At 50.1% G+C, this 23,557-nt stretch overlaps 1 protein-coding gene across 1 annotated transcript in view; it reads left to right on the forward strand.

Moving 5' to 3' along the window:
- The first annotated feature begins 60 nt into the window (after nucleotides 1-60).
- MKI67 (marker of proliferation Ki-67) overlaps nucleotides 61-23,557 on the forward strand; it is a 55,975-nt gene continuing 32,478 nt past the window's right edge. The window contains exons 1-7 of the mRNA XM_038743983.1: nucleotides 61-84; nucleotides 10,627-10,718; nucleotides 11,591-11,672; nucleotides 11,780-11,895; nucleotides 14,237-14,306; nucleotides 15,604-15,640; nucleotides 18,780-19,745. Coding sequence (XP_038599911.1) covers nucleotides 10,630-10,718; nucleotides 11,591-11,672; nucleotides 11,780-11,895; nucleotides 14,237-14,306; nucleotides 15,604-15,640; nucleotides 18,780-19,745 — 1,360 coding nt within the window. The 5' untranslated portion in view covers nucleotides 61-84; nucleotides 10,627-10,629. The remainder of the gene's footprint in view (nucleotides 85-10,626; nucleotides 10,719-11,590; nucleotides 11,673-11,779; nucleotides 11,896-14,236; nucleotides 14,307-15,603; nucleotides 15,641-18,779; nucleotides 19,746-23,557) is intronic.

A 23,557-nucleotide genomic window follows, 5' to 3' on the forward strand; every position in this document is an offset into this window, starting at 1 on the left:
GTAGCGCAGCAGCAGCAGTAGTAGGAGGACGGAGGGCGGCCTGGAGGAGGAGGAGGAGCAACAACAACAATAGCAGCAGGTTTGGTGAGTTCCCCCTCCTGCCCCCCAGCACCTGTATATAGGTAGATATGTTTGCACTGATTTATTACTCCATTCATTTTACTTGGACATATTTATTCCATTTATTTTATTTGGTTGCTATGTTTTGTTTTTTGTTGTCTGCCTCCCCCTTCTAGACTGTGTGCCCGCTGTGGGGTAGGGACCGTCTCTAGATGTTGCCAACTTGGACTTCCCAAGCGCTTAGCACAGTGCTCTGCACACAGTAAGCGCTCAATAAATGCGATTGAATGCATGAATGAATTTTGTTACTGTGTTTTGTTTTGCTGTCTGCCTCCCCCTTCTAGACTGTGAGCCCACTGTTGGGTAGGGACCCTCTTCTCTATATGTTGCCAATTTGGACTTCCCAAGTGTTTAGCACAGTGCTGTGCATACAGTAAGCGCTCAATCAATACGATTGAGTGAATGAATAACTCCTGCCTCCTGACTGCTGACTGTGTGTGTGTGTGTGTGTGTATATATATATATATATATGCATATTTATTATTCTATTTTATATATTCTATTATATATATATATACTGTATATATGTATATATATGATTAAGACTGTGAGCCCTACGTGGGACAATTCTATATTCTATTTTATTTATTCTATTCTATTATATATATATATATACTGTATATATGTATATATATATATAAGATTAAGACTGTGAGCCCTACATGGGACAACTTGATCACATTGTATCCCCCCAGCGCTTGGAACAGTGCTTTGCACACAGTAAGCGCTTAACACATGCCATCATATTATATTATATACACATACTGTATGTATATATATATATATATATGTTTGTACGTATTTATTACTCTATTTATTTTGTTTGTACATAGTTATTCCATTTATTTTATTTGTGAATATGTTTTGTTTTGTTGTCCGTCTCCCCCTTCTAGACTGAGAGCCCGCTGTTGGGTAGGGACCGTCTTCTCTATATTTATAGTTGCCATCTTGTTCTTCCCAAGCGCTTAGCACAGTGCTCAGCACACAGTAAGCGCTCAATCAATACGCTTGAATGAATGAATGCTGACCCCGACTCCTGGCTGCTGACCTCTGACCTCCCCACAGCACCTGTATATCTGTTTGTACAGATTTATTGCTCTATTTATTTTACTTGTACATATTTACTATTCTGTTTATTTTATTAATGATGTGTATATAGCTATAATCCTATTTATTCTGATGGTATGGACACCTACCTACTTGTTTCGTTTTGTTGTCCGTCCCCCACCTTCTAGCCTGTCAGCCCGTTGGTGGGTAGGGACCGTCTCTAGATGTTGCTGATTTGCGCTTAGTACAGTGCTCTGCACACGGTAAGCGCTCAATAAATACGACTGAATGAATGAATGACCCCTGCCTCCTGACCTCTGACCCCTGCCTGCTGACCCCTGACCCTTGGCTGCCTATCCCCTGCCCAGGCTGCTGCCCGCTGTCGACCTGCCCCCGGCCTCTGCCCCCTGACCTCTCCCTGTTGAGGACAGACCTCTGCCCCCTGACCCCTTCCTACTGCCCCGATCTCTGCCCACTGGTCCTTTCCTGCAGCAGTCCCTGACTTCTCCTTGCTGCCCCAGATCTCTGACTCTTTCCTGCTGCCCATGGCCTCTGCCCTCTGACCTCTGCCCACTGGCCCCTTCCTGCAGCCCCTGACCCCTTCCTGCTGCCCCTGACTTCTCCCTGCTGCCCTTGACCTCTGACTCTTTCCTGCTGCCCCTGGTCTCTTCCCCCGGCCCCTTCTTGCTGCCCCGACCTCTCCCTTCTTCCCCTGACCTCTCCCTGCTGCCCCTGGCCCCTTCCTGCTGCCCCTGACTTCTCCCTGCTGCCCTTGACCTCTGACTCTTTCCTACTGCCCCTGGCCTCTGCCCCCTGGCCCCTTCCTGCTGCCCCTGACCCCTTCCCGCTGCCCCTGGCCTCTGCCCCCTGGCCCATTCCTGCTGCCCCTGGCCTCTGCCCCCTGGCCCCTTCCTGCCTTCCTGTTGCCCCTAACCTCTGCCCCCTGGCCCCTTCCTGCTGCCTCTGACCTCTGCCCCCTGACCCCTTCCTGCTGCCCCTGGCCACTGCCCCCTGGCCCCTTCCTGCTGCCCCTGGCCTCTGCCCCCGATCCTTTCCTACTGCCCCTGGCCTCTGTCCCCTGGCCCCTTCCTGCTGCCCCTGATCTCTGCCCCCTGACCTTTGACCCCTTCCCACTGCCCTGGGCCTCTGCCCCCTGGCCCTTTTCTGCTGCCCGGACTTCTCCCTGCTGCCCCTGACCTCTGCCCACTGACCCCTTCCTGCTGCCCCTGACCTCTGACCTCACCCTGCTGCCCCTGACCTCTGCCCCCTGGCCCCTTCCTGCTGCCCCTGACCTCTGACCCCTTCCCGCTGCCCCTGACTTCTCCCTGCTGCCCCTGACCTCTGACCCCTTCCCGCTTCCCCTGACTTCTCCCTGCTGCCCCTGACCTCTGACCCCTTCCTGCTGCCCCTCACTTCTCCCTGCTGCCCCTGCCCACCTTCGTGCTGACCCGTGCTTGCTGACCCTGCTCCAGCCCGCTGACCCTTGCCCATGGCCAGCTTCCTGCTGCCCACCGATCCCTACTTGCAGCCCCTCACCTCCACCCACCGACCCCTTCCTGCTGCCCCTAATCATAATAATAATAATAATAATAATGATGGCATTTGTTAAGCGCTTACTATCTGCAAAGCACTGTTCTAAGCGCTGGGGGGATACAAGGTGATCAGGTTGTCCCCCGTGGGGCTCACAGTTTTAATCCCCATTTTCCAGATGAGGGAACTGAGGCCCAGAGAAGTGACTTGCCCAAAGTCACACAGCTGACAAGTGGCAGAGCCGGGATTTGGCCCCCTGACCTCTGACTCCCAAGCCCGGGCTCTTTCCACTGAGCCACGCCGCCGTGTGTGTGTGTACGTACAATTTGCCCGTCTCTCTACAATGCCCCGGACGGGGCTAGCCCGGGGGCAAGAAGGGGACTGTCTCTATATGTTGCCAATTTGTACTTCCCAAGCGCTTAGTACAGTGCTCTGCACATGGTAAGCGCTCAATAAATGCGATTGATGATGATGATGATGATGATGACTGCCCCTGACCCCCGGTCCTACTGTTGCTGCCGTGCCAGTCTCCATCCCCTCCCCTGCCCTCCTGCCTTCCCGTTTCCCAAGCCAGGAGCGGGCAGGACTCCTCCTTTCCTTTTTAGTGGCGTCTGTAGGCATCTACTACGTGTCCGGACCCGAAGGCAGGTCGAGGCGAGGTCATTGGGCCGGACACTGTCCCCGTCCCACAGGGGGCTCAGTCTCCACCCCCATTTTACAGATGAGGGAATGGAGGCCCAGAGAAGCCAAGTGACCCGCCCCGGGTTCACCCAGCCGACAAGCGGCAGAGCCGGGACTCGAACCCAGGACCCTCCGGCGCCCAGGCTCGTCAGCGGCTACTTGGGCTCAACGGTCAAGCGGCGGAAAGCACACGGGACTGAGAGGCAGAGGGCCCGGATCCCAATCCCGGCTCCGCTCCTCGTTGCTGTGTGGCCTTGGACAAGTCACTTCACTTGTGGGCCTCAGTTCCCTCATTCATTCATTCAGTGGTACTTATTGAGCGCTTACTGTGTGCAGAGCACTGGACTATACCCTCATCCGTACCCTCCGAAATCAATCCCTGACCCCCCTCCTCCTCAGACGTGGGACCCCGTCGTCTTCGTTTGGCCCCCCGCACTTAGTCAGGGAAGTAGTGTGACCTATGGGACGGAGCCCGGGCCTGGGAGTTGGAAGGACCTGGGTTCTAATCCAGCCTCCTCCACTTGTCTGCTGTATGACCTTGGACAAGTCACTCCGCTTCTCTGGGCCTCAGTTCCCTCACCTGGAAAATGGGGATGAACACTGCGAGCCTCCTGTGGGACAGGGACTGTGTCCAACCTTGGATCCATCCTAGCGCATAGTACAGTGCCTGGCACATAATAAACACTAATAATAATAATAATGGCATTTATTAGGCACTTACTATGTGCAAAGCACTGTTCTAAGCGCTGGGGAGGTTACAAGGTGATCAGGTTGTCCCACGGGGGGCTCACAGTCTTCATCCCCATTTTACAGATGAGGGAACTGAGGCCCAGAGAAGTGAAGTGACTCGCCCAAAGTCACACAGCTGACAGTTGGCGGAGCCGGGATTTGAACCCATGACCTCTGACTCCAAAGCCCGGGCTCTTTCCACTGAGCCACGCTGCTCCTCCTGATATTATTATTATTATTGTTGTTACAGTGTTTGGCACATAGTAAGCGCTTAACAAGTACCATCATTATTATTATTACTACTATCCAGCTCTTCGAACAGTATGTTGCCAACTTGGACTTCCCAAGCGCTTAGTACAGTGCTCTGCACACAATAAGCACTCAATAAATGTGATTGAATGAATGAATGAACAGTGCTTTGCACATAGTAAGCGCTTAATAAATGCCATTATTATTATTATTACCTTGGGCAAGTCACTTCACTTCTCTGGGCCTCAGTTCCCTCACCTGGAAAATGGGGATTGACTGAGAGCCCCATGTGGGACAGGGACTGTGTCAAACCCGATTTCCCTGTTATAATAATAATAATGATAATAATAATAGTGGTATTTGTTAAGCACCTACTATGTGCCAAGCACTGTTCTAAGCGCTGGGGGAGATACAAGGTAATCAGGTTGTCCCACGTGGGGCTCCCAGTCTTCATCCCCATTTGACAGATGAGGGAACTGAGGCCCAGAGAAGTGAAGTGACTTGCCCAAAGTCACGCAGCTAAGTGGCGGAGCCGAGATTCGAACCCACGACCTCTGACTCCAAAGCCCGGGCTCTTTCCACTGAGCCACGCTGCTTCTCTGGGGTTGTTATCAACCCAGCGCTTAGTACAGTGCCTGGCACAGAGTAAGCACTTAACAAATGACATTATTATTGTTACAATGCTTGTCACAAATAACAAAACCCACAACTATTAATTTAAATTATGACTCCAGTGTGGGCAGGAGCCCCGTCTAGTCTGCTTATGGTCCTGTTTCCACCACAGTGCTTGGTACATAATAACGCTATTTATTGTGGTATTTGTTAAGCGCTTACTATGTGCCAGGCACTGTACTAAGCGCTGGGGTGGACACACACAAATGGGGTTGGACACAGTCCCTTTCCCACATGGGGCTCACGGTGCTTAAGAAATAGTTATTATTATTTGCATCTCCTGTTATTCATGGTCGAGGCCGGGATCCCGTGGGTTAAGTGAAGATGTATAGACGTTTGGACCTATTTATTACTCTATTTATTTATTTTATTTGTATATATTCTATTTATTTTATTTGTATATAGTCTATTTATTTTATTTGTATATATTCTATTTATTTTATTTGTATATATTCTATTTATTTTATTTGTATATATTTATTCTATTTATTTTATTTGTATATATGTATTCTATTTATTTTATTTGTATATATTTATTATATTTATTTTATTCGTATATATTTATTCGATTTATTTTATTTTGTTAATATGCTTGTTAATGTTAATATACCTGTACATATGTATATATGTTTGTACGCATTTATTACTCTATTTTATTTGTACATATTTATTCTATTTTATTTCGTTAATATGCTTTGTTTCATCGTCCGTCTCCCCCTTCTAGCCTGTGAGCCCGCTGTCGGGTAGGGACCGTCTCTAGATGTTGCCATCTTGGACTTCCCAAGCGCTTAGTCCAGTGCTCTGCACGCAGTAAGCGCTCAATAAATACGACTGATTGATTGATTGATTGATTCTCACACGGGCAGGAGGCGTGATTGCTAATTCTGTTGTGTCGCACTCTCCCAAGCGCTTAGAACAGTGCCCGGCACATAGTAGTGACGTAGTGACAGTGCTCTGCCCCTTGACAGTTGTGTGACTTTGGGCGTCACCTCACTTCTCTGTGCCTCAGTTCCCTCATCTGTAAAATGGGGATGAAGACCGTGAGCCCCACGTGGGACAACCTGATCACTTTCTATCTCCCCGCAGAGCTTAGAACGGTTCTTGGCACCTAGAGAAGCAGCATGGCTCAGCGGAAAGAGCCCGGGCTTGGGAGTCAGGGGTCATGGGTTCTAATCCCGCCTCCGCCCCTTGTCCGCTGTGTGACTTTGGGCAAGTCGCTTCACTTCTCTGGGCCTCAGTTCCCTCATCTATCAAATGGGGATGAAGCCTGTGAGCCCCGAGGGGGACAACCTGATCACCTTGTAACCACCCCAGCGCTTAGAACAGTGCTTTGCACATAGTAATCGCTTAATAAATACCATCATTATTATTAGAGAGTTTCCTCCTCTAAGAGAAGCAGCGTGGCCCAGTGGAAAGAGCCCGGGCTTTGGAGTCAGAGGTCATGGGTTCAAATCCCGGCTCCGCCAACTGTCAGCTGTGTGACTTTGGGCAAGTCACTTCACTTCACACCTCCTTCCCTTCCCCACAGCACCTGTATATATGTATATATGTCTGTACATATTTATTACTCTATTTTACTTGTACATATCTATTCTATTTATTTTATTTTGTTAATATGTTTGGTTTTGTTCTCTGTCTCCCCCTTCTAGACTGTGAGCCCACAGTTGGGTAGGGACTGTCTTTATATGTTGCCAACTTGTACTTCCCAAGCGCTTAGTCCAGTGCTCTGCACACAGTAAGCACTCAATAAGTACGATTGATTCTCTGGGCCTCAGTTCCCTCATCTGTGAGCCCACTGTTGGGTGGGGACCGTCTCTATATGTTGCCAACTTGTACTTCCCAAGTGCTTAGTACAGTGCTCTGCACACAGTAAGCGCTCAATAAATACGATTGATGATGATGATCTGTAAAATGGGGATTAGGACTGTGAGCCCCCCCGTGGGACAACCTGATCACCTTGTAACCTCCCCAGCGCTTAGAACAGTGCTTGGCACATAGTAAGCGCTTAACAAATACCATCATTATCATTAGTAGTAGTAAGCGCTTAGCAAATGCCAACATCATTGCGCCGTGCCCGGCACGTAGTAAGCACTTAACAAACACCACGGTGATTTATTTTATTTTTAGACTGTGAGCCCACTGTTGGGTAGGGACTGTCCCTATATGTTGCCAATTTGTACTTCCCAAGCGCTTAGTACAGTGCTCTGTACATAGTAAGCGCTCAGTAAATACGATTGATGATGATGATGTTGGTAGAAGGCTGCCTTAGTTCAGAAGTTTATTGGTGCACATAGTAAGCACTTAACAAACACCACGGTGATTTATTTTATTTTTAGACTGTGAGCCCACTGTTGGGTAGGGACTGTCCCTATATGTTGCCAATTTGTACTTCCCAAGCGCTTAGTACAGTGCTCTGCACATAGTAAGCGCACAATAAATACGATTGATGATGATGATGATGATGGTAGAAGGCTGCCTTAGTTCAGAAGTTTATTGGTGGCCTTGCGTTGCCCCGCTGACCTAGAGCCTGGTCCGTCGGTGACGCTGTGGGAGCCGCCCAAATTTCGCGTCTCGGAGGAGTCGAGGAGGCCAAACAGTGCCATCATTCAGTCAGCCATACTTATCAAGCTCTTCCTTAAGAGAAGCAGCAGGGCCCGGTGGCAAGAGCCCGGGCTTGGGAGTCTAAGGTTGTGGGTTCTAATCCCGGCTCCGCCACTTGTCAGCTGGGTGACTTTGGGCAAGTCACTTCACTTCTCTGGGCCTCAGTTCCCTCATCTGGAAAATGGGGGTTAAGACTGTGAGCCCCACATGGGGCAACCCAATGACCTTGGGTTACTTAGAACGGTGCTTTGCACATAGTTAGCACTTAACAAATACCATCATTACTATTATTATTATTGTGTGTGATTTCTTTATTTCTGTTCTCCCCCTTCTAGACAGTGAGCCTGTTGGTGGGTAAGGACTGTCTCTCTGTCACCGAATTGTACTTTCCAAGAGCTTAGTACAGTGCTCTGCATACAGTAAGCACTTAATAAATACGATTGAATGAATGAATGAAATACCACTGAATGAATGAAGAAATTCCCTTTGGGCAAGGAACGGGTCTGTTTATTGTTGTATGGTATTCCCGCAAGCGCTTAGTACAGTGCCCAGCACACAGTAAGCACTCCATAAATAAAATTGAATGAGTGAATAATGTCTGTCTCCCCCCTAGACTGTAACCAAGCGCTTAATACAGAGCTCTACACGCAGGAAGCGCTCAATAAATACGATTGAATGAATGAACGAACTGTAAGCATGTGGTAGACAGGGAGTGTGTCTACTAACTCTTGCTGTGCTGGACTCTCCCCAGTGCTTAGAACAGTGCTGAGCACAGAGGAATAATAATAATAATAATGATGGCATTTGTTAAGCGCTAAGCACTGTTCTAAGCACTGGGGTAGATATTTATAATAGCATTTATTAAGTGCTTACTATGCTCAAAGCACTGTTCTAAACGCTGGGGAGGTTACAGGTCATGAGGTTGCCCCATGTGGGACTCAGTCTTAATCCCCATTTTACAGATGAGGGAACTGAGGCACGGAGAAGTGACTTGCCCAGAGTCACCCAGCTGACAAGTGGCGGAGCCGAGATTAGAACCCACGACCTCTGACTCCAAAGCCTGGGCTCTTTCACCAGTGGGGCTGAGGGAGGGTTGAATCAAGGGAGCAAATCCAAGTGCCCTTCTAGACTGTGAGCCTGCTGTTAGGTAGGGACCGTCTCTATATGTTGCCAACTTGGACTTCCCAAGCGCTTAGTACAGTGCTCTGCACACAGTAAATGCTCAATAAATACTATTGAATGAATGAAAGTGCCTGGGAGACGCAGAAATAAATAAGTGTATTTGTTTTGAGGACTGGCGGGGTGGGAGTGGGGGGGATACAAGGTGATCAGGTTGTCCCACGTGAGGCTCACAGTCTTAATCCCCATTTTACAGATGAGGGGACTGAGTCCCAGAGAAGGGGGAGGGAGAAGAGGAAATGAGAGCTTAGTTGGGGAAGGTGTCTGCCCTCCAGCTCTGAAGGCGCTTTGGTCTGGTCTGGTCTCAATCCCCGTTTTACAGATGAGGTAACTGAGGCCCAGAGCAGTGAGGTGATTTGCCCAAGGTCGCATAGCAGACAAGGGGTGGAGCCAGGATTACCTGTGCTCCATTCATTCATTCATTCATTCAATTGTATTTATTGAACGCTTACTGTGTGCAGAGCACTGTACTGAGCGCTTGGGAAGTACAAGTCGGCAACAGATAGATGCGGTCCCTGCCCAACAACGGGCTCACAGTCTAGAAGGGGGAGACAGACAACAGAACAAAACAAGTAGACAGGCGTCAAAACCGTCAGAATAAATAGAATTCTAGGTATGTGCTTATCATTAATAAAATAGAGTAGTCAATATGTACAAGTAAAATAAATAAAGTAATAAATATGTACAAATCATCCATCTCATCCACGCTCCTCCTGTTATACCGCAGGTGACCCTCTTCTCTCTCCAGCCCATCATCATCAATCGTATTTATTGAGCGCTTACTATGTGCAGAGCACTGTACTAAGCGCTTGGGAAGTACAAATTGGCAACATATACAGTCCCTACCCAACAGTGGGCTCACAGTCTAAAAGCCCATGATCCTCATCCTCACAACAGCCCGCCGCCCTCACAGGCATTGACGTCCGTCTCCCCCTCTGGACTGTAAGCTTGTCTCCTAAGTCCGTTGTCCTCTCCCGAGCGCTTAGTACAGTGCTCTGCACAGAGTAAGCACCCAGTAAATGCCATTGATCGATTACACCCGTGTACGTTTCCCCTCCTCTTACCTCCGCCTCTCTGATATAATAATAATAATAATAATAATAATAATGGTGGTATTTGTTAAGCGCTTACTATGTGCAAAGCACTATTCTAAGCGCTGTGGGGGGGCTACAGGGTGATCAGGTTGTCCCACTTGGGGCTCACAGTCTTCATCCCCATTTTCCAGATGAGGTAACTGAGGCCCAGAGAAGTGAAGTGACTTGCCCAAAGTCACCCAGCTGACAATTGGCAGAGCAGGGATTTGAACCCACGACCTCTGACTCCAAAGCCCGGGCTCTTTCCACTGAGCCACGTTGATATATAAACATAATAAATACCAATAATAAGGTTGGTATTTGTTAAGCGCTTACTATGTGTCAAGCACTGTTCTAAACACTGGGGTAGATACAAGGTGATCAGGTTGTCGCGCGTAGGGCTCACAGGCTTCATCCCCATCTTACAGATGAGGGAACTGAGACCCAGAGAAGTGAAGCAACTTGCCTAATGTCACGTAGCGGCGTCGGAATTAGAACCCACGACCTGCGACTCCCAAGCCCGGGCTCTTTCCACTAAGCCACGCTGCTTCTCTGCCTTAGTTTACGCTTCCGAAATACTATTTCTCTCTGTCCAGTGGCCTGAGAAGGCCGGGTCGCCTTTTATCATTCTGTAAAGGAAGGCCGGGTCGTCTTTTATCATTTTGAAAAGGAAGGCCGGGTCGTCTTTTATCATTTTGAAAAGGATGGCATCTTCTTCATCTCGGGGATGGTGTTTCTCTTTCAGAAAATGCCGTTCGGGAGCGTAATCATTATCAGAAGGGACGGAACGGATGGGACCTGTTTCCCTTTAACGACCACGACCTGCTGGTTCGGACGGTGAGCTCCATCCGCTCCTTCCACTTTGGGAGAAACGGGAGACGAAATTCCAACCTTCTGCTGATGGCCCAATTTCCCCTCTCCCCCCTCTCCATCCCCCCTCCTTCCCTTCCCCGCAGCACCTGCATATATGTTTGTACAGATTTATTACTCTATATATGGTTGTACAGATTTATTACTCTATTTATTTTACTTGTACATATCTATTCTACTTTATTTTGTAGTATGTTTGGTTTTGTCTCCCCCTTTTAGACTGTGAGCCCACTGTTGGGTAGGGACTGTCTCTCTATGTTGCCAATTTGTACTTCCCAAGCGCTTAGTACAGTGCTCTGCACACAGTAAACGCTCAATAAATACGACTGATGATGATGATGATTTATTGAGCGCTTACTGTGTGCAGAGCACTGTACTAAGGGCTTGGGAAGTACAAGTTGGCAACATTCATTCATTCAATCGGATTTATTGAGCGCTTACTGTGTGCAGAGCACTGTACTAAGCGCTTGGGAAGTACAAGTTGGCAACATAGAGAGATGGTCCCTACCCAACAACGGGCTCACAGTCTAGAAGGAGGAGACGGACAACAAAACTACAGCATATTAGCAAAATAAAATAAATAGAATAGTGAATATGTACAGGTAAAATAAATAGAGTAATAAATCGGTACAAACATACCCTCCCTCCCTCCCGCCGGGCTGAGCATTTCCACGACTTTGCCTCCGGTGTCCGGCAAAATCAGGCCCGTGTTCCGTGTCCTCGTCAGTTTGGGGTAGAAAAAAGAGGGAAAAATGTACGGGCCCCAAATTTCAGGATTGGGATTCTCTTTCTGTAGCGGGCGCCCCGTAACGCGGGTGTTCCCCCTTTCTTCCCCGAAGGAAAAGCGAATGCGATATCCGCGTCCAGCTCCCTCAGTGCTCCAAGCAGCACTGCAGCATCGACATTAACCAGGACAAAGAGGTGAGGCCGGGATTTTCATTTCTTACCCCCGCGGCCTTCCCTGGCGGCGTTGGCCGGGAATCTTTTCCGCTGGGTAAACTCTAACGTGTTTGTTTTCTGGCGTGTAGGCCGTACTGACTAACTTCAGTACTGTCAATCCCACCCTTCTGAATGGAGTTCAAGTGTTCAAACAAGTAACCCTGAAGCATGGAGATATACTAACGATTATCGACCGTTCTTTCAGGTAGGGGATGCCCGGGGCGGGCGTAAAATGGGGTGTAATTAGGTATTTTTGTTCATTCATTCAATCGCGTTTATTGAGCGCTTACTGTGTGCAGAGCACTGTATTAAGCGCTTATTTGTAAGTGCATACTGTGTGCCTGCCTCTGGCTGGAACACCCTCCCTCCTCCTATCAGACGGATAGTCGCTCTCCCTCCCTTCAAGAGCTTCTTGAAGGCCCAACTCCTCCAAGAAGCCTTCCCCTCTTCTCTGTGCCTCAGCTACCTCATCTGTAAAATGGGGATTAAGACTGTGAGGCCCCCCGTGGGACAACCTGATCACCTTGTAACCTCCCCAGCGCTTAGAACAGTGCTTTGCACATAGTAAGCGCTTAATAAATGCCATTATTATTATTATTATTCTCCTCCCACTCCCTTCAGCGCCCCTCTTCCTTGCTTCTTCATTCGTCCTGCTTTGCATCCCCACAGCACATAGGTACATAACTTTATATAGTAATAATAATAATAATGATGGCATTTATTAAGCGCTTATTACGTGCCAAGCCCTGTTCTAAGTGCTGGGGGGATACAAGGTGATCAGGTTGTCCCAAGGGGGGCTCACGGTCTTAATCCCCATTTTATAGATGAGGGAACTGAGGCCCAGAGAAGGGAAGTGACTTGCCCAAAGTCACACAGCCGACAGCTGGAGGAGCCGGGATTTGAACCCATGACCTCTGACTCCAAAGCCCGGGCTCTTTCCACTGATTGTGCTATTGGTCTAGAAGGGGACGAGTGCCGTGGGGAGGGGAGGAGGAGGATAGACTGTGAGCCCACTGTTGGGTAGGGACCGTCTCCATATGGTGCCAACTTGGACTTCCCAAGCGCTTAGTCCAGTGCTCTGCACACAGGAAGCGCTCAATAAATACGATTGAATGAATGAGAGATAAAAGGACGCTCGTTCTGGGAAGGCCTCCTGGAGGAGGTGAACTCTCAGTAGGGCTTTGAAGAGAGCAAGTTTGGCGGGTGTGAAGAGGGAGGGCATTCCAGGCCAGAGGAAGGACGTGGGCCGGTTGTTGCCAGCTTGTAGTTCCCAAGCGCTTAGTACAGTGCTCTGCACACAGTAAGCGCTCAATAAATACGATTGATTGATTGATTGACGGCGGGGAGTGTTTCAGGTGGAAGGGAGAGGCTGCTGAAGGGCCTCAGTTTCCTCATCTGTCAAAGTCATTCATTCATTCAATCGTATTTATTGAGCGCTTACTGTGTGCAGAGCACTGTGCTAAGCGCTTGTGAAGTACAATGGGGATTAAGACTGTGAGGCCCACGTGGAAAGTGGACTGCATCCAACCTGATGAACTTGTGTCTATCCTAGTGCTTAGCACATAGTAAGCACTTAATAATAATAGTAATGGCATTTGTTAAGCGCTTAATATGTGCAAAGCACTGTTCTAAGCACTGGGGGGGGATCAGTGCTTAGAACAATGCTTTGCACTTGGTAAGAGCTTAACAAATGCCATCATTATTATACAAGGTGATCAGGTCGTCCCACGTGGGGTTCACGGTCTTCATCCCCATTTTACAGATGAGGGAACAGAGGCCCAGAGAAGTGAAGTGACTCGCCCAGGGTCACACAGCAGACCTGTGGCGGAGTTGGATTCGAACCCATGACCTCTGACTCCATAGCCCATGCTCTTTCCACTGAGCCACGCTGCTCCTCTAACCCTTAACAAATACAAATGTTGCCGCCGGGCCTGGAATGGCCTCCCTCTGCCCATCCGCCAAGCTAGTTCTCTTCCTCCCTTCAAGGCCCTACTGAGAGCTCACCTCCTCCAGGAGGCCTTCCCACACTGAGCCCCTCGTCCCCCACTCCATCCCCCCATCTTACCTCCTTCCCTTCCCCACAGCACCTGTATATATCTATATATGTTTGTACGTATTTATTACTCTATTTTACTTGTACATATCTATTCTATTTTATTTTTTTAATATGTTTTGTTCTCTGTCTCCCCCTTCTAGACTGTGAGCCCACTGTTGGGTAGGGACCGTCTCTATATGTTGCCAACTTGTACTTCCCAAGCGCTTAGTACAGTGCTCTGCTCACAGTAAGCGCTCAATAAATACGATTAATCGATTACAGTATAACTAAAGCGGACAAGGCCCTCTTGGAGACTTTTTTGGGGGGGGTGGGCGTCCGTCTTTTAGAAGGTGTCCGTCTGGGAGGAGGCGGTGGGAGAGAAGGCCCCTCTGGGCAGGGTGGGCACAGAGTAAGTAAACCCAGTTGGCGCCGACTTGCCTGGCGACGGGGCGCGGAGGGAAGGCCTCGCCAAGATAATAAACCGCCTTCTCTCCGTCCTCCGACCCTCCAGGTTTGAATATCCCTCCGAAGATCATCCTCATGGAAAAGCGACGCGACCTCCGGAAACCAAAACCGTGCAGGTACTTCATTACGTCCCCATCGGGGTCTTACAGCGTGGCCCAGTGGAAAGAGCCCGGGCTTGGGAGTCAGAGGTCGTGCGTTCTAATCCCGGCCCCGCCAATTGTCCGCTGTGTGACATTGGGCAAGTCATTTCACTTCTCTGGGCCTCAGCTCCCTCATCTGTAAAATGGGGGTGAAGACGGTGAGCCCCCCGTGGGACAACCCGATCACCTCGTAACCTCCCCAGCGCTAAGAACAGTGCTTTGCGCATAGTAAGCGCTTAATAAATGCCATTATTAGTATTCTCATTATTATTGAGAAGCAGCGTGGCTCAGTGGAAAGAGCCCGGGCTTTGGAGTCAGAGGTCATGGGTTCGAATGCCAACTCCGCCGCATGTCTGCTGTGTGACCTTGGGCAAGTCACTTAATTTCTCTGAGCCTCAGTTCCCTCATCTGTAAAATGGGGATTAAGACTGTGAACCCCACATGGGACAACCTGATCACTTTGTATACCCCCCCAGCGCTTAGAGCAGTGCTTTGCACATAGTAAGCGCTTAACAAATGCCAACTTTTTTATTATTATTATTATTATTAGTGCCCAAGTCGGGCGCGGGTTTCTCCTGGCATCTGGCGGGAAGGACGAAAACCCATCGTCGGTCCACGTCCCGCGTCAGTTGGGGCTGCGCGGCATTTTCTGATCCGGGAATGCCCGTGTGTCGGACTCTGGGCAGTGTCCTGGCCTTCTGTGGAGTATCCTGGGCACCCCCGTGATCTACCCCATGCTGACGTCATTTCTTGGGGCACGGGGGTGGGCAGTGGGCTCCCTTAGGCCGCGTGTCCATAGGCCAACAGTTGGTTTTGTTATTTGGGGTTACTTGTACTTCCCAAGCGCTTAGTACAGTGCTCTGCACACAGTAAGCGCTCAGTAAATACGATTGATTGATTGGTTATGGCTTTTGGGATCACAAGGGAGACCACCCTAGAAATGCGCACCCTCCCAAGACCCCGCCAGCCTGACCTATTCTATCCTATTTATATCTATTCTATTTATTTTATTTTGTTAGTACGTTTGGTTTTGTTCTCTGTCTCCCCCTTTTAGACTGTGAGCCCACTGTTGGGTAGGGACTGTCTCTGTATGTTGCCAATTTGTACTTCCCAAGCGCTTAGTACAGTGCTCTGCATATAGTAAGCAGTCAATAAATATGATTGATGATGATAATGATCTCCTCGTGGTTGCCCGCTCACACCTGCTCTCCCCCTCGGCCCCTTCCGGAGTTTTTAAAAGTTGCTTTTCTTTTCTTTTTTTTCCCTTCTGTAGGAGATCAGATCCAGATCTGGACACTCCCGGGATCCTGGTTTGTATTTACTCGGTTCTCCTGGGGGGTTTTGCAGAGGGACAAAATGGGACTGGCTCAGTCATACGCTGTTTTGCGTCCTAATCATCGCCGGTGGTATTTATTGAGCACTTATTATGGGCAGAGCCCCGTATTAAGCCTCTGGGAGAGTCCGGTACAGCTGGAACTCGGGAAAGGCGGGTGGACAAAACAAAAATTGGTCATTGTTGTCCGGGAAAGCCTGTGAGAACTGCTCATTCATTCATTCAGTCGTATTTATTGAGCGCTTACTGTGTGCAGAGCGCTGTACTAAGCGCTTGGGAAGTACAAGTTGGTAACTTATAGAGACAGTCCCTACCCAACAATGGGCTCACAGTCTAGAAGACTGTTGGGGTGAAGCTGGTGGGCAGGCACACATCGTACCAGCAAGGTGCCTGGTTCCCCCCTTACCCCTCAACCCAGCGAGAGCCCGGACCTGGGTTCTAATCCCGGCTCCGCCCCTGGTCTGCTGTGTGACCTTGGGTAAGTCACTTCACTTCTCTGGTCTGTAAAATGGGAATTAAGACTGTGAGCCCCATGTGGGACGGGACTGTGCCCAACCTGACTGGCATGTACCTACCTCACCGCTCAGAACAGTGCCTGGCACATAGTAAGCACTGTGCATGTACCATCGTCATCATTTTTCGGTGCCTCAGTTCCCTCATCTTTAAAATGGGAATTAAGACCGTGAGCCCCCCGTGGGACAGGGACTGTGTCCAACCTGATTAAGCAGCGTGGCTCAGTGGAAAGAGCCCAGGCTTTGGAGTCAGAGGTCATGAGTTCAAATCCTGGCTCTGCCAATTGTCAGCTGCATGATTTGGGGCAAGTCATTCATTCATTCATTCAGTCATATTTATTGAGTGCTTACTGTGTGCAGAGCACTGTACTAAGCGCTTGAAGTACAAGTTGGCAACACATAGAGACAGTCCCTACCCAACAGTGGGCTCACAGTCTAGAGGTCATTTCACTTCTCTGTGCCTCAGTTGCCTCATCTGTAAAATGGGGCTTAAGACTGTGAGCCCCCCCTTAGGATAACCTGATCACCTTGTTATAATAATGATGGTATCTATTAAGTGCTTATTATGTGCAAAACACTGTTCTAAGCTCTGGGAGGTTACAAGGTGATCAGGTTGTCCCACGGGGGACTCACAGTCTTCATCCCCATTTTACAGACGAGGGAACTGAGGCACAGAGAAGTGAAGTGACTTGCCCAAAGGCACACAGCTGACAATTGGTGGAGCCGGGATTTGAACCCATGGCCTCTGACTCCAAAGCCCATGGTCTTTCCACTGAGCCACCCTGCTTCTGACCTCCCCAGTGCTTTGAACAGTGCTTTGCACATAGTAAGCGCTTAATAAATGCCATTATTATTATCTACTCCAGCTCTTAGAACAGTGTAGTGAGTAAATACAAAGTTAGCACTTAGCAACATGGTCTAGTGGCTAGAGCCCAGGCCTGGGTTTCAGAAGGCCATGGGTTCTAATCCTGTGTCTGCCACTTGTCTGCTCTGTGACCTTGGGCAAGTCGTTTCACTTCTCTGGGCCTCAGTCCCCTCATCTGTCACCTGAGGATTAAGACTGTGAGCCCCACTGTGGGGCAGGGACTACATCCAACCCTATTTGTTTGGATCCACCCCGACGCTTAGTACAGCGCCGGGCACGTGGTAAACATTTAACAGATGCCATTACTGTCATTATTAATAATAATAAATACCACTTTAAAAGGGGGAACTGTGGGGGACATTGAGGCACAGCTGGGCATGATGGGGGATGTTGAGACCCGGTCAGATAGGGTGGGGAGGGGAGACAGAAGAACATCTGGGTAGGGAAGGGGATGGGCCAAGTAGAATGGGGGATATGATCATTCATTGCTATCTATTGAGCGCTTACGGTGTGCAAAGCACTGTGATAAGCAGTGTGGCTCAGTGGAAAAAATGCGGGCTTGGGAGTCAGAGGTCATGGGTTCTAATCTCGCCTCCACCACTTGTCAGCTGTGTGACTTGGGGCAAGTCACTTCTCTGTGCCAAGGCCCTACTGAGAGCTCACCTCCTCCAGGAGGCCTTCCCAGACTGAGCCCCTTCCTTCTTCTCCCCCTCGTCCCCCTCTCCATCCCCCCATCTTACCTCCTTCCCTTCCCCACAGCACCTGTATATATGTATATATGTTTCTACATATTTATTACTCTATTTTACTTGTACATATCTATTCTATTTATTTTATTTTGTTAGTATGTTTGGTTTTGTTCTCTGTCTCCCCCTTCTAGACTGTGAGCCCACTGTTGGGTAAGGACTGTCTCTATATGTTGCCAACTTGTACTTCCCAAGCGCTTAGTACAGTGCTCTGCACACAGTAAGCGCTCAATAAATACGATGGATTGATTGATCGATTGTATCCCACGTGGGACAAGCTGATTACCTTGTATCTCTCCCTGTGCTTAGAACAGTGTTTCGCACATAGTAAGCGCTTAACAAATGCCATTACTATTATTATAAGCACTTGGGATGAGGACAATACAGCAATAAACGAGCACATTCTCTGCCCACGACGAGCTCACAGTCTAGAAATGTTGAGCACGGCTGGGCGGGGAGGAAGAGGGGACACTGAGGCAGGCTTGGGTGCATTTTAGCTGCGATGTTTCCCCCGCCCCGGTTCCAGGTCTTGCCCTTTCCCCCAAAACTTTCCATAGTAATCCCGGCTCCCGGTTTCGATCTTCCGACTTCTCTCCCCCTCTCCCCCTCGTCCCCCTCTCCATCCCCCCATCTTACCTCCTTCCCTTCCCCACAGCACCTGTATATATGTATATATGGTTGTACATATTTATTACTCTATTTATTTATTTATTTATTTATTTTACTTGTACATTTCTATCCTATTTATTTAATTTTGTTGGTATGTTCGGTTCTGTTCTCTGTCTCCCCCTTTTAGACTGTGAGCCCACTGTTGGGTAGGGACTGTCTCTATGTGTTGCCAATTTGTACTTCCCAAGTGCTTAGTACAGTGCTCTGCACATAGTAAGCGCTCAATAAATACGATTGATTGATTGATTGACTTCGGGGGGCAGGCGACCCGCTTCCCGCCGCCGGAGTTGACGCTTGGCCTCTTCTGTTGTCCGACTTTCCCAGATAAAACCGGGGATCCGCGGGCCCAAAACGAGGGCGAGCCGCGCCCGCCGGACGGAGACGGGAAGAGGCAGTCTCCGGTGCGAGAGCTCAGCCCCATCGACAACCGCGGGCCGCCCGTGCAGGGCAGCGCCAAGAAGGAAGCCTTTTCTCCCTTCGGCAAGCTTTACGTTTCGCTGAAGCAGGAGATCGAAGCGAGAGCGAGGCAGCGCAGCGATGCCCGCCGCTCCCCGGCCAGAGGGCCCGGCCGCGACGCTCTCACGCCGGCCTCCGCCCCGGCCAAGGAAAACCGGGCCGCCCGCCACCGCGCCGTCCCCCCGGCTCCTCCGAAGGACGGGAGGAGCCCGTCCCGAAGGCAGTCGTCCGCTTCGAAGGAGAACGAGCGGGACGCGCTCTCCCTCCCGCAGGGGAAGGCCACCCCGGAGCGGGAGGGAAGCCGGGCTGCCGCCCCCCCAAAGATCGTGGGCATCCTGAAGCGGAAGAGCGAAGCGCAGAGCATCGACCAACCCCCGGACCCGTCCGAGGGGCATCCCGTGGAGCACCGGGCCAAGAGGTCGCCGGGCCGGCACCGGGCGTGCAGCCCGAAATCCGCGCTTCCCCTCAACCCGCGGGCTGCCCCGGCCGGTCCCGGAGAGAGGGAAATTTCCTCCGTGGGCCGGGAGGAGGAAGCCTCGTCGCGCCGCAGGCGGGGCCGGAGCCGGGCCGGAGGCGCGGACGGCCCGGAGGAGGGGGAGCCGGGAGGGTCCCGTCCGGGGTCTCCGGCGTCCGAGGGGGTCGGCGCTTCCGACCCTCCGGCCCCCGGGGAGGCCCGCCAAGCGTCGGAGGCCGGCGGCCCAACCCCGAAGGCCCGCGGAGCCAGCGCGGAGCGAGGAGGAGGCGGGAGGCCGGCCCGTGGCGGGGCCGAGACCCGCAGGTCGCAACGGAGCAGCTCCGGGAGGTCCGGCCCCGCCGACCAGCCTGCCGGACACAGTAAGAGCCCGCTTTGTCCGTTCTCGTAAGAACAGTGCTTTGCACAGAGTAATGATAATAACGATGGCATTGGTTAAGCGTTTACTATGTGCCAAGCACTGTTCTAAGCGCCGAGCCCACTGTTGGGTAGGGACCGTCTCTATGTGTTGCCAATTTGTACTTCCCAAGCGCTTAGTACAGTGCTCTGCACATAGTAAGCGCTCAATCAATGCGATTGATGATTGATGATGGGGAGGTGACAAGGTGATCAGGTTGTCCCGCCGGGGGGCTCACAGTTTTAATCCCCGTTTTACAGATGAAGTAACCGAGGCCCGGAGAAGTGACTTGCCCAAAGCCACACAGCTGACGGTTGGCGGGGCCGGGATTTGAACCCGTGACCCCTGACTCCAAAGCCCGGGCTCTTTCCACTGAGCCACGCTGCTTTACAGGCGCCGTTCCAAAAACGGGCCGAGCACAGTCAGCTTCTCTCCCACCCACGGCACGCCTCGCCACTTCTGCCCCTTGCCTCCTAATGACCCCGCCGATCAATCAATCAATCAATCGTATTTATTGAGCGCTTACTGTGTGCAGAGCACTGTACTAAGCGCTTGGGAAGTACAAGCCGATGGCCTGAGTGTTGGGGGGGTGACAGACAGAAGGACTCACAGGCATTCGTTCACTCAGTCGTATTTATTGAGCGCTTACTGCGTACAGAGCACGTGGTTTAGTGGAAAGAGCCCGAGCTTGAAAGTCAAGAGGTTCTAATCCCAGCTCTGTCTGCTGGGTGACCTTGGGCAAGTCACTTCACTTCTCCGGGCCTCAGTGACCTCATCCGGAAAATGGCGATGAAGACTGTGAGCCCCACGTGGGACAACCTGATTACCTTGTAATCTCCCCCAGCGTTTTAGAACAGCGCTTGGCGCGTAGTAAGGCTTCACAGATACTATCGTTATTCATTCATTCATATTTATCATCATCATCATCATCATCAATCGTATTTATTGAGCGCTTACTGTGTGCAGAGCACTGTACTAAGCGCTTGGGAAGTACAAGTTGGCAACATATAGAGACGGTCCCTACCCAACAGCGGGCTCACACTCTAGTCAATATGGGATGCAACAAGGCCTAGTGACAAGAGCCTGGACTTGGGAGTCAGAGGTCGTGGGTTCTAATCCCGGCTCTGCCACTTGTCCGCTGTGTGACCTTGGGCAGGTCGCTTCACTTCTCTGTGCCTCAGTTCCCTCATCTGGAAAATGGGGATGAAGAGTGTGAGCCTCACGTGGGACAGGGACTGTGTCCAACATAATAGTAATAACAATGATGGATCGTATTTGTTAAGCACTTACTATGTGCAAAGCACTGTTCTAAGCGCTGGGGAGGTTACAAGGTGATCAGGTTGGAGCGGTTGAGAAGCAGCGTGGCTTAGTGGAAAGAGCACGGGCTTAGGAATCAGGTCGCAAGTTCTAATCCTAACCCTACCATGTGACTTTGGGCAAGTCACTCAACTTCTCGGTGCCTCAGTTCCCTCATCTGTAAAATGGGAATGAAGACTGTGAGCCCCACGTGAGACAACCTGATCACCTTGTAACCTCCCCAGCGCTTAGAACAGTGCTTGGCACATAGTAAGCGCTCAACAAATATTATTATTATTATTACAAGCAAATCAGCTTGGACACAGTCCCTCGTCCAAAGTGGGGCTCACAGACTCAAACCCCATATTACTGATGAAGTAAATGAGGCCAAGAGAAGTGAAGCAACTGGACCTCGTGAAGAACTTGAGAGGCAGCGTGGCTCAGTGGAAGGAGCCCGAGCTTTGAAGTCAGAGGTCATGGGTTCAAATCCCAGCCCCGCCAATTGTCAGCTGTGGGACTTTGGGCAAGTCACGTCACTTCTCTTGGCCTCAGTTCCCTCATCTGTAAAATGGGGATGAAGACTGTGAGCCCCCCGTGGGACAACCTGATCACCTTGTATCCTCCCCAGTGCTTAGAACAGTGCTTTGCACATAGTAAGCGCTTAGTAAATGCCATTATTACTATTATTACTATTGACCAAGGTCACACAGCAGACAAGGGGCAGAACGGGAATTAGAACCCATGACCTGACCCCCAGGCTCTTTCCACTCGGCCATGTACGACGGGGACTTCGTTGGCTTGAATGAAGCCGGGCTTGAGCCAAGTTCAGCTCAGCTTTCTTGCCATTTGGGGCGAGGACAGGGACTCCTCCCTTTATTCCCCTCCTCGCGCTTCAGAAACCATTTTTTAGCGAGACCTTAATTGGGTCGGAGAAGACCCTCTGTGGACGGAGCGAAGCGGCTGGGCTTCTTACCCTCGTTATCTAATGGACGAGGCTCCTCCAGGCCCGGCCCCGCGAGTTAGAGTAAGATTCCTTTACCAGATCGGTTTTCGAAATATTAAAATGCTTCAAAAAACACATCATCCGAATGCCAAAAAAGCAGGACACGGCTAACCGTCTTTATGTGTATCAGCAAAGAGGGTCTGGGGATCGATAATAATAATAATAATAATATTGGTATTTAAGTGCTTACTGTGTGCAAAGCACTGTTCTAAGCGCTGAGGAGGTTACAAGTTGATCCGGTTGTCCCACGGGGGGGGCTCACAGTCTTAATCCCCCTTTTACAGATGAGGTAACTGAGGCCCGGAGAAGTTAAGTGACTTGCTCAAGGTCACACAGCTAACAGTTGGCGGAGCTGGGATTTGAACCCATAATAATAATGATAATAATGGCATTTGTTAAGCGCTTACTATGTGCGAAGCACTGTTCTAAGCGCTGGGGAGGTTACAGGGTGATCAGGTTGTCCCATGCGGGGCTCACAGTCTTAATCCCCCTTTTACAGATGAGGTAACTGAGGCCCAGAGAGGTGAAGTGACTTGCCGAAAGTCACACAGCTAACAGTTGGCGGAGCCGGGATTTGAACCCATGACTTCTGACTCCAAAGCCCGGGCTCTTTCCACTGAGCCATGCTGCTTCTGGCCCAAGTTCTGATCCCGCCTTTGTCACTTCTCTGCCGTGGGACTTGAGCAGGTCACTTCACTTCTGTGGGCCTCAGTTTCCTCCCCCGCAAACTGGGGATTGAATACTTCTAGGACTGTGAGCCCGTCGTTGGGTAGGGATTGTCTCTGTTGCCAAATTGTACTTTCCAAGCGCTTAGTACAGTGCTCTGCACACAGTGAGTGTTCAATAAATGATTGGAAAAAAAAATGTCTATTCTCCCTCCCCTCTAGACTGAAGCCTAAGTAGGACAGAGTCTGCATTTGATCTGACTGAAATCCTTCCTTCATTTAATTCATTCATTCATTCGTTCAGTTGCATTTATTGAGCGCTTTTTGTGTGCAGAGCACTGTACTAAGCGCTTGGGAAGTACAAGTCGGCACCATATAGAGACGGTCCCTACCCAACAACGGGCATTTAATTGTATTTATCGAGCGCTTGCTGTGTGCACAGGACTGCCCTTCTAGACTGTGAGCCCGCTGTTGGGTAGGGACCGTCTCTATAAGTTGCCAACCTGGACTTCCCAAGCGCTTAGTACAGTGCTCTGCACACAATAAGCGCTCAATAAATGCAATTGAATGAATGAATGAACTGTCCTAAGCACTTATCGTTGTGTCGTCCCCCTCTCCATCCCCCCATCTTACCTCCTTCCCTTCCCCACAGCACCTGTATATATGTTTGTACATATTTATTACTCTATTTATTTTACCTGTACATATCTATTCTATTTATTTTATTTTGTTAGTATGTTTGGTTTTGTTCTCTGTCTCCCCCTTTTAGACTGTGAGCCCACTGTTGGGTAGGGACCGTCTCTATATGTTGCC

Source organism: Tachyglossus aculeatus, chromosome 3 (genome assembly GCF_015852505.1).
Source record: "Tachyglossus aculeatus isolate mTacAcu1 chromosome 3, mTacAcu1.pri, whole genome shotgun sequence".
Lineage (NCBI taxonomy): Eukaryota > Metazoa > Chordata > Mammalia > Monotremata > Tachyglossidae > Tachyglossus > Tachyglossus aculeatus.